This window comes from Girardinichthys multiradiatus, chromosome 2, assembly GCF_021462225.1.
Source record: "Girardinichthys multiradiatus isolate DD_20200921_A chromosome 2, DD_fGirMul_XY1, whole genome shotgun sequence".
Lineage (NCBI taxonomy): Eukaryota > Metazoa > Chordata > Actinopteri > Cyprinodontiformes > Goodeidae > Girardinichthys > Girardinichthys multiradiatus.
This window is the reverse complement of record NC_061795.1, coordinates 30983888-30995462: the sequence shown is the minus strand read 5'-3', so window position 1 is coordinate 30995462 and position 11575 is coordinate 30983888. Positions and strand designations below refer to the sequence as shown.

Below are 11575 nucleotides of genomic sequence, written 5' to 3'. Positions count from 1 at the left end.
GATAAATGGAAGAGCTAATGGATGGATTTTCCTCCCTCAGAGGTTTGTTTTTTTTCAGTCATACTCTACAGGATATGTCTCACAAAAAGTCCTGGATGGAGGGAAGGTCAGCCCTGATTATTCTCTCTGCATTCCTGATTATTTGTTGCAGTTTGCACCTGTCCTGTTTTGTGGATGAGCCAAACCACACTGAGATGGATGAAGACAGGACAGACTGAATGATGCTAGTGTAGAAGATGACCAACATCTCCTGTGGAAGGTTGAACTTCTTGAGTTGCCTCAGGAAAAAATAACCATATCCAGGTTCTGTTTATTAATTCCATTTGTAACTGTAAAACAGTTTGTAATTCACATAGCAAAGTGTAAATGAATCACTAGGAAGTGCATTTTTGTAGAACTTATGCAACATTCAAGGCTTTTTTTAAGCATTGTAATCATTAGACCCTTGCTCCAACACATCTTTCCCTTTCACAAAGTATCTGCCTTTTTTTGTGCAAAATTTCACACCAATTATATTTTAGCTTATGAACATAACTCAAATGCATTTCCCTAAACCAGAGGTCTTTAATTGTGGTCTTTATGACCCCTATACTGCATGATTTAAATGTTTTCCTGCCTTCACACACCTGATTTCTATAAATGGGTAATTTACAGGCATCTGCAGCACTTGATGGCTAGTAAGGAGGGGATGTCGTGCTCACAAAATGACCAGCCTATTGGTGATACTTGTCAAGTATTTGAGTGTCCAATGACTTACTAGTATAACTGGGGTGTAAAGTCTCCAGGTGCTTTGTTAATTGGTTTGCTTTCATGCTATCCGCTGCCAGTGTTTTCAGAAATGAAACAGTAACGGGCCATTCCTTATTTTCGACTGTATTAACGGTGAATCCAAGAGCAAGGTAGGCTTCATTATATTTTCTGATTTTATGTTTACTCCCATTTCTTGCCACAGACAAATCCTCCGTTTTTCTTTTTACTTCAATGACAAACTCCTCCATCTCTCCTTCATCATTACACCAGTACAGGCTTTGTTTGAGCACTCCTGCCACCTAGTGACTGGAGGTTCAAGTATGAATAAAGACAGTTGAATCCACCTTGCCTCTCACAGACCTCCTGACTCCTAAACATGCCCCTCCAGGGGGGAGCGCTCCACTAATTGAGAAATACTAAACTAACCAAAGATTGTCTTTGTCATTTCAGCCTGAGTGTCTGCATTGTATTGCAGGAAAATAAGCAATGTCACCTTTGGACATTTGAATAGACTAACACTATTCTTTAATTGTGTTTCCATGCCCCATATGTGCAATATACATGGCTTAACTAGAAATCAGCTTGAGTTTGCTACAACGTCAAATGTGTAGAAAGACAATCTGGAGCATTATTTCCTTAAAGTTGTACATCTTCCTATGTCACTGAACCAATTTAAAGTTGATGTGCAACTGGGTGACAGGGGTGTTAGGAAAACTTTCATTTGGTGAATTAGGTGTAGGTGACTTTGTTAAACTTGTTTATGTTAGATCTGTTTTGATGACAGATCACCAGTGAGCAGTGCCTGGGAAATCCATTTGTAATGACATTCATACTGTGGCAGAATTAGATTTCATTCTGCTTGATTTACCTTTCCTCCTTTTCCCAGCTCAGCCATTTTTCCCACTTCAATTTCTCCCACGTGCTCTTTCAGACAATGCCTTGACGTCACGAATCCACACCTAAATAGATGGTTGCTGTTTTATATGCTGATTCACACATGCCTCTCACTTTCGCACACATTCGCAAGCATTTTTACTTGCTCTGACTGTTCCCTGTGGCATGTGATGGAACTGACACAGTGTCTCATTTGATCAATGTGAAACCATTGTCTGACATCTTTAGTGGATCTGGGGGCTTCAGGGTAGTTGGGTGATGGAGGCAATATATGAGCAAAAGTAGATAGAAGAAGAAGAGGGGGAGATAAGGAATACCATTGACCAGAAGTGATCTAAAAGTCCTGAAGATTTCTCGATAAAGCTGAGAGGGTTATTAAAGGGAGGGACTGTGAGTCATAAAACTAACTGGATGTTTCCCTCCCCCAAGGTATTGAATGGTGACATTTACAGCTGTGATACATTTACACACATTAACACAAACATACACAAACACATGGTTGTCTCACCAAGCTTTATTGTCTGATCAGTTTTTCTGCACTGGCCTACAGCTGTGAGGTCTCAGAAATGAGACATGGCTTCAAGTAGTTACAAAAATCAAGTCACATATTTAAATCTCCAAGGACTTATAATAGTGTCTGCCTGCACTATATCTTTGTTCATGCAGTTGTGCTGTACAATGAGCAGTGTGTGCCTGCATGTCAGCATGTGTGAGATAAGGCATTTGTGGGCAACACTCAGCCCAATAATTTGAAGGATATCAAGAACATTTGTCTGTAAAATGTTGCCACACTGACTAGATGCCAGCCATGGTGGGGATTTAAACTTGTTGCCATCCTGTTCATAAAAGCTTTTGTGGGGATGTGGATGTAGCCTTTGGCTACCGACACTTTTTTTTGTCAGGTTGTAAGGCCAAACTTGTACTTTATATGTATTTTATGTGATTAACAACACAAGATACTTTATAATTGTAAAGAGGAAGAACAATTACAAGTTTACATTTTTGTTTGTGTATGTATTCAATCTCCTTCACTCTGATCACCCTAAATAAAACCAATTACCTCCTAAAGTCACTTAATCAGTAAAAAGAACTGTGTGTAATTTCCTTTCATCCATCCATTGTCCTTTACTCATATGACAGGTCGCCGGGCAACAAGTCCAGGCACCAGACATCCCTCTCCCTAGCGATATCCTCCAGCTCATTTTGGGGGCTCCAAGGCATTTCCAGGCCAGACAGGATATATTGTCATAATTTCTAGTGTTAGATTTTTGTTCTTATTTGTGTTTCTTATGATGTTGCTTATTCTTTGCATTGATCAGTGGTTATCTTCATTTAGGTGTTTTCGTGTATGTTCTTTGTGCTTAGTTTCTTAGCTTATTCCATGTGTTTTCTAGTTTGTTTTCCTTCAGGTATATATTTGTCTTTCCCTTCTTTATTTTGTGTTTGTGCATATGTCTGTTTAGTCCCAGTCTCTTCCTACAGTTGCCCAGCATTCCTTTTGCACTTCCACCATGGCAATTAAGTTCATTCTTTCCACCTATGCCTGCCAATTTCCTTGATCTCCCTCACCTGTGTCTCCATGCCTCTTCTCTTTTCCCCTGTATTTAAGCTTGCTGGCTGTCATTTTCCTTTGCTTGATCTTTTCATTTGCTTAATGCTCCCTGTTGCCCCGCTAATCTGCCTTTCGATGACCGATCCACTTCCTGAGCATCGTGTCAGTTTGTTCTTGTGCAAGACCATTTTGTAAGTTCTTTCCATTGTTTACCATTAAAACATTATTCTTCATATCTGCTGTGCATTTGAGTCCCTCTAACATGAACGGTTCCTCCAGCAAGTCCTGGGTCTTCCCTGGGGTCTCCTCCCAATGGGACATGCCTAGAAAACCTTCAAAGAGAGGTGCCCAGGGGGCATCTTGATTAGCCTGAACAACCTCAACTGACTCCTTTTGATAGGGCGAAGGAGTGTCACTACTATGAGCTACCCCCGGATGACGGAGCTCCTCACCCTATCTCTAAAGCTGAGTCCAGCAACCCTTTGAAAGAAGCCCATTGTCCGGCATCTTGTTCTTTTGGTTCTGATCCATATCTCATGACTATAGGTGAGGGGCAGAACATAGACAGACTGGTAATTCGAGAGCTTTGCTTTTTGGCTCAGATCTTTCTTCACCAAAACAGACCAAAATGGTGCCTGCAGCACTGCAGATGAAGCCCCAATCCATCTGTCTATCTGCTGTTCTATCCTACCATCACTCAACAGAATACAAATACATTTAAACTCCTCTGCTTGAAGCAAGACTGACCACAAACCCAGAGGGGGCAGTTCACTTTTTTATGGTTGAGAACCATGGAAGTAGACTTAGAGTAGCTGACTCTTTTCCTAGCGGCTTCACACAGCAGCAAATTGCTCCACTGAAGGTCATGGCCTGAGGAAACCAACAGAAACACATAATTAGCAAAAAGCAAAGACGAGATCGTGAGGTTCCCAAACCAGACACCCTCCTCTCCATGACTACACCTTGAGATGCTGTCCATGAACACCTTAACAGTATTTGTGACAAGGGGCATGCCCTTGCAATGCACACTGGGAACAGGCTAACGTTTGTACCAAGAATGCAGACACGAGTCTTGCTTTGGGTATACAAGGATTGGATAGCCCTTAAAAGTCAACCAGATACCCAATACTCTCGCAGTACCCCCTACAAAATACTGTGGGGGAGATGGCCATAGCCCTTCTTCAGATCTACAGACCGAACACATGTAGACTGTAGAAGCATACTCCTATGACCTTCTTAGCAAATCCGCAAAGGTAAAGATCTGGGGTCTCATGTACGAAAGAGTGCGCACCTTTCATACTAAAAGTTTGCAGAAGGCAGAAATTCTGAAATCAGATGTGCAAAACTGCGCATAGACATGTGACCGTACATGTAGCTTTCATACATCCCAACTTGCGGAGGATTTGACATAGCTGCACATAGCACTTGGTCCCCACCTCTAAATACATATGCAAAGTAGTAAAAGTAGCCGGAAGTCACCCATCACGTGTCCAAACAACCATAGCAACGGTGCTGTGACAGTCAAAGAACCGCTTCCCATTGTCCGATAAACCCTAAGAGAGACTGCGTCTACACATCATGAGGGCTATTTGTAGTCAGTTAAAGCAAACCAACAACTACTTGAATGACATCAGTGACTCAAACCTGGCTGAAAATAAAAGTTTTTTTGGCTCCAATCCGTTTAGTTCTACAATGTGTGAATCTAAACCAAACGGTGCTGTCTAGCTGCAGCACTAAGCTCAATCATAGCGTAATGCTGATCATTATATGACATGAATATGCCTCTCATAATTTTACTAGAAAAACTGTCACCACACACACTGTATGAACACAACTATTATTATTTGATTAATTATAATTATTTTGAGTATAGTATAAAGGAATCATAGAGTTGAGAAGGCCATCGTGCCACTGCATTGGCGCACCACAAAGAGGTTGCACATATATTGAATTACATTTATATTCATAAAAGCATTTTCATTTAGAGCTGGTGTCCCTATAGCAGTATGAGTGCATGAGTGGGATGATTGTTAAATACCCAACCTGTCAGTCAGCTCCATCTGAAAAGCTCCGGTTGACACACGGCGACACACGGTTCCTCTTGGTTTCCTCTGTGACACAGAGGCCAGCTCCATGCAGAGTTCCAAAATAATTGCCCTAGGCAATCTAAACCATCTGATAAGTCATGCATCATCATGTGCCAGCAGATCAGTATGATCTCTGAAAAAAAAAAACACTCTCTCCAACTTCTTCCATTAACAATGTCCTCCAGCTGTGCTAAAGCTGCCAACATTCCACAATAACACGCAACTTTATACAGCTATTTATGGACATGTGTGATTATCTCCAGCCTGTCCACCTTAGGAATCATCAAACCTCACTTATTAGAAATGAATCTGCTGATCCGACCCAGTTTTCTTTTTCAGTGAGAATTAAAGTGCCCCTTAGATGATTCAAATGCCTTTTATGCTCCTTAGCGCACAAAACGATGCCATTTCCATCTACAGGTGACGAAAACTGTAAGTTTCACAGTTTCCATCCAACTGAGGTTGTTTCCATCATCTTCTGAATTGTGTGTCACATTACTTTATGAAGCTAAATGTGATTCAGTTTCTTCCCTCAGGTTTAAATCAAAAAAGCTCAAACTCATGAAAAAGCATCAGGTTTGATGCTCCACGAATTAAATAAAACTGGATGGAGTTAATTTAGGTGAGTTTTAGTCTTCTGTAGTTTATAATTGTTGACTGAAAACGTTTGCGTGGCTTCCACACATTTTCATGGCAGGTCAAACGTTTGTGTGGATTTACGCACATTTTGTCATGATTATGATTATGAATATGAATACATTATTTTTTATTTAATATTAATTCCTTAATAGAGGCTATGTTGTCTGGGGCCCCTGGTAGGGTCTCCCATGGCAAACAGGCTCTAGGTGACGGGTCAGACAAAGAGCGATTCAAGACACGAGGCACGTGACGTCGCCTGGTACGGCGGAGCCGGGGTCCCACCCTGGAGCCAGGCCTTGGGTCGGGACTCGTCGGAGAGTGCCTGGTGGCCAGGTTGCTCCTCGCGGCACCCAGCCGGGCCAAGCCCGAACAAGAGACGTGAGGCCATTCCCCAGTGGGCCCACCACCTGCAGGGGGAACCATGAAGGACCAGTGCAAAGAGATAGGGTGGCAGACGGAGGTGGAGACATCGTCGGCCCGATCCCCGGATGCTTAGGTTGGCTCTAGGGACTTGGAATGTCACCTCGCTGGGGCGGAAGGAGCCTGAGCTTGTGCGGGAGGTCGAGAGATATAAACTAGAAAAAGTCGGGCTCGCCTCCACGCACAGCATGGGCTCTAAAACCCATCTCCTCGAGAGGGGCTGGACTCTCTTCTACTCTGGAGTGGGTTTGCTTGTTGCACCCCAGCTCGTCTCATGTTGGGGTGTACCCCAGTGGATGAGAGGTTTGCATCCCTGCGCCTTCGGGACAGGTCTCTGACTGTCGTTTCAGCCTACAGGCTGAGCGGTAGTGCGGACTACCCGGCCTTCTTAGCATCCCTGTCGGGGGTGCTGGATAGTGCCCCTCCTGGGGACTCCATTATTCTGCTGTGGGACTTTAACACCCACCTCGGAAATGACAGCGACACCTGGAGAGGCGTGAGGAATGGCCTTCCCGATCTGAATCCGAGCGGTTTTGTTATTGGACTTCTTTCCTAGGCATGGATTGTCCATAATGAACACCATGTTCAAGCATAAGGGTGTCCATCAGTGCACTTGGCACCAGGAAACCCCAGGCAGGAGGTCGATGATCGACTTTGTTGTCGTATCATCAGACCTTCGGCCACATGTTTTGGACTCTTGGGTGAAGAGAGGGGCTGAGCTGTCCACTGATCACCACCTGGTGGTGAGTTGGATCCGCTGGAAGAGGAGAAAGCCGGAAAACCTTGGCAGGCCCAAGCGCATAGTGAGGGTCTGCTGGGAACCTCTGGCGGAGCCCTCGGCCAGGGATGTATTCAACTCCCACCTCCGGGAGAGCTTTGACCAGATTCCCGGGGATGTTGGAGACATAGAGTCCGTGTGGACCATGTTCTCCGCATCTATTGTCGATGTTGTTGCCCCTAGCTGCGGCCATAAGGTCTGCGGTGCCTGTCGCGGCGGCAATCCCCGAACCCGGTGGTGGACACCGGCAGTAAGGGACGCTGTCAAGCTGAAGAAGGAGTCCAATCGGCTGTGGTTGGATGTGGGACTCCTGGGGCGGCTGACGGGTACCATGAGGCCAAGCATGCCACTGCCCGGGCTGTGGCAGAGGCAAAAACTCTGGCCTGGGAGGAGTTCGGTGAGGCCATGGAGAAGGACTACCGGTTGGCCTCGAAGCGATTCTGGCAAACCATCCGGCGCTTCAGGAGGGGGAAGCAGTGCTTCACCAACATGGTTTACAGTGGGGGTGGGAGGCTGCTGACATCGACTGAGGACATTATCGGGCGGTGGAAGGAGTACTTCGAGGATCTCCTCAATCCTGCCATCACGCATTCCATGGTGGAAACAGAGACTGGTTACTCGGGGTTAGACTCTTTCAGCACGCAGGCTGAAGTCACTGAAGTGGTTAAAAAGCTCTGCAGTGGCAAGGCTTTGGGGGTGGATGAGATCCGCCCTGAGTACCTCAAGTCTCTGGATGTTGTGGGGCTGTCATGACACGCCTCTTCAACATTGCATGATGGTCGGGGACAGTGGCTCTGGACTGGCAGACTGCGTTGGTGGTCCCCTTCATAAGAAGGGTGACTGGAGGGTGTGTTCTAACTACAGGGGATCACACTCCTCAGCCCCACTGGTAAGGCCTACGCCAGGGCATTGGAGAGGAGAGTCCGGCCAATAGTCGAACCTCAGCTTCAGGAGGAGCAGTGTAGTTTTCATCCCGGCCGTGGAACACTGGACCAGCTCTATACCCTCTAAAGGGTACTCGTTGGTTCATGGGAGTTCGCCCGACTGGTCCACATGTGTTTTGTGGACCTGGAGAAGGCATTCGACTGTGTCCCTCGTGATGCCCTGTGGGGGTTGCTCCAGGAGTATGGAATCGGGGGCCCTTTATTAGTGGCCATCCGGTCTCTGTGCAAGCAAAGCAGGAGTTTCGTCTGCATTGCCGGCACTAAGTCGGACCTGTTCCCGGTGCATGTTGGAATCCGGCAGGGCTGCCCTTTGTCGCCGGTTCTGTTCATACCTTTTATGGACAGGATTTCTAGGTGCAGCCAAGGGCTGGAGGGGGTCTGGTTTGGGGACCAGTGGATTTCGTCTCTTCTTTTTGCAGATGACGTGGTCCTGCTGGACCCCTCTATCCAAGACCTACAGCATGCGCTGGGGCGGTTTGCAGCCAAGTGTGAAGCGGCTGGGATGAAGATCAGCTCCTCCAGGTCCAAGGCCATGGTTCTCGACCGGAAAAGGGTGGCTTATCCTCTTCAGGTTGGAGGGGAGTTCCTTCCTCAAGTGGAGGAGTTCAAGTAACTCGGGGTCTTGTTCAAGAATGAGGGAAGAATGGAGCGGGAGATTGACAGATGGATCGGTGTGGCTGCCGCAGTAATGGGGGCACTGTGCCGGTCTGTTGTGGTGAAGAGAGAGCTGAGCCAAAAAGCGAAGCTCTTGATTTACCGGTCGGTCTACGTTCCTACCCTCACCTATGGCCATGAATTTTGGGTCATGACCGAAAGAACAAGATCCCGGATACAAGCAGTTGAAATGAGCTTCCTCTGTAGGGTGGTCTGGCACTCCCATAGAGATAAGGTGAAGAGCTCAGGCATCTGGGAGGGGCTTGGAGTAGAGCCGCTGCTCCTTTACATCGAGAGGAGCCAGTCGATGTGGATTGGGCATCTATACCGGTTGCCTCCTTGACGCCTTCCTCTGGAGGTTTTCCAGGCTTGTCCCACCGGGAGGAGGCCCGAGGACAGCCCAGTAAACGCTGGAGGGACTATGTCTCTCGGCTGGCCTGGAAACGCCTTGGGCTCCCCCTGGAGGAGGTGTCTAGGGAGAGGGATGTCTGGGTGTCTCTGCTGAGTCTGCTGCCCCCGCGACCCGGTCCCGGATAAAGCAGAAGACGAAGAGTACTTTGATATTTTGTTAAATACTATTTCACTCTGTTAAGGGTTGTCCTGTGAATACGAGCCCAATAATGCGGTGGTATTAGGAAATTGAAAGAGATGAGCCAAGCTCTGGCATTACTAAACAGCAAACCTCTGTATGAATTCACAAAACTTCTTTAAAATACTGAATATATTGGCAAAAATAAGTCAACTCAAAGTCAAACATATTTCAGTCAACAAACTCTTTACTATGCTAAAACAACCCAACTAAACCACCAAGCAGAATGAAAGAATAAGGAAGACTATTGGGCTATGTACAATATATACAACTGAATCAACGATGGTTGAAAATCATGACCAAATGAGTGATGCAACATAACCGTGCAATGTTATTTATGTTTGAGAACCAAGGATTATCTTGAAGAATTTGGAAATGAAGTTAAGTTAGTCTTGGAACTAACTTGGGCTGTAACTTGTATACCTTTATACATTGATTCACAATGCAAGATCAGATAAAATATTATTTTGATAAAACATTTTAAAGAATGATTTGCTGAATAAAACCAACCTTATGGATGACCAATTCTCAACGGTGTTTAATTAGCTGCCTTTATTTAGTAAAATAATATTGAAGGAAATATTAATTTTGAATAAGAACCAAACCTTTCTGAATAAATGGGTATTAATGGTGTTTAATTAGCTGCCTATACTTATTAAAATTATATTTATAGAAACAATATTAAGGAAATATTAAAATAATATTTAAGGAAATATTATTTTGAATAAGAACCAATCCTTTTGGATAGATGGGTCTTAATGGTGTTTAATTAGTTATCATGCTTAGTAAAATAATATTTAAGGACATTTCACTTCCTAGATTGGAAACTAATAAACTTTCTGGGTAAATGATCTTCAGCTGACTCATAAATTGGGCGAGCACGTGTTCTTGGCCGTTAGCGGTTGGAGCTAACAAAAGAAGCTTATAGCTGGTTACCAGAATCAAACACATACCTTTAAAATACTACTAATAAAAGGGTTGAAATGCATAAGCATTGATGGAGCATTATGGCCGATTTTCTGTGTTTAAAAACCACCCTTTAAATAAAGTTTGTCTTAACTTTAAAAACACAACACAGAACACATCCTTCTGAGTGCTGGTCTGCATAGCATTTACTGTAGCTGAGTTTTTCAACACAAACAAAAACAAACGTCATTAAACGGACATCATTTAGCTTAAACTAATCTTCTCTGTTTTTAGGGCCTGGGGGAAAACACCTGACAAAAGGGATGTGTTTATTATTTGTGTTAAATCAGATGTTATTACAGGCAAAGCTTTCTTAAGGAAAGCTGTGGGTAAAAGATCGAGACAGCAGGAAGAAGAGCTTAGTTGCTGTACAATTTCTTCTAAGATTTTGCAGTTTATTTGGTGAAATAAACTGAAAAGGAAAACATTGACTTTGACTAATGTTAATATTGTACTATCTTGCCATGTCTTTTTTGACAGACACAAATGGTGAGGACACAGAGGAGAGGTCCACTCCATCAGAAGCACCTGCTGCCTCATCTGTCCCCGACTCTGCTCCTTCATCCTCTGCTGCTGCCCAACCTCCCGTAGGTGTGTACATGTCAAAGTATACAGGAGTAGACCTGCACATCAGCACAATAGCTCAGTGTGGTATCTAATTTAAGAACTGTTTAATCTTGCAGGAAGGAGGAGGAGGAGGACAGTGCGACCCCGGGAGGAGCCATCTGAGGTTCAACGGGAGCTTCTAGAAGCTCTCCGGAACCGGCCACCACCACCTCCACCCCCGCGGGTCTACTCCTCCATGGAACACTTCCTCCTGGGTTTAGCTCCATCCCTGGAAAGACTGTCACTAGAGAAACAGGAATTAATAAAGCTCAAATTAATGCGGATGATTTTTGAACATAGCACAGTTGGACTAAATTTGGACCATGTGGACCCCGAATAATGTAACATTTTTATGCCTGTGGCAGTTTCTCCAGGGATGAACCTAAACTTCCTCTCGTTCCTTCTCTCCATGCCACTACATTCCTCTTCTCAGTACAAGGTCCTTCTGTGCTTGTCTCCCTCAGTGTTGAGTCATACAACTCAGGCACTTATGTAAATAGTTTTTTAATTGCAATAAATTTTGTTTCTTGCAAATATTGTAGCTCCTATCATTCCTGAAATGCATTGCACTCTTAACGACCTAGGAAAATAATACAGAAACGATAACCATAATATCAATAAAATATATATTACATTTAGGATATTTATATATATATATATATATATATATATATATATATATATATATATATATAT

The 11575-nt window shown here is 44.4% G+C and overlaps 1 protein-coding gene across 1 annotated transcript in view; it reads left to right on the top strand.

The window, feature by feature from the left end:
• LOC124857848 (myosin-1-like) overlaps positions 1-11357 on the top strand; it is a 31071-nt gene extending 19714 nt beyond the window's left edge. The window contains exons 2-3 of the mRNA XM_047349386.1: positions 10754-10864; positions 10957-11357. Coding sequence (XP_047205342.1) covers positions 10754-10864; positions 10957-11219 — 374 coding nt within the window. The 3' untranslated portion in view covers positions 11220-11357. The remainder of the gene's footprint in view (positions 1-10753; positions 10865-10956) is intronic.
• The last annotated feature ends 218 nt before the right edge of the window (positions 11358-11575 follow it).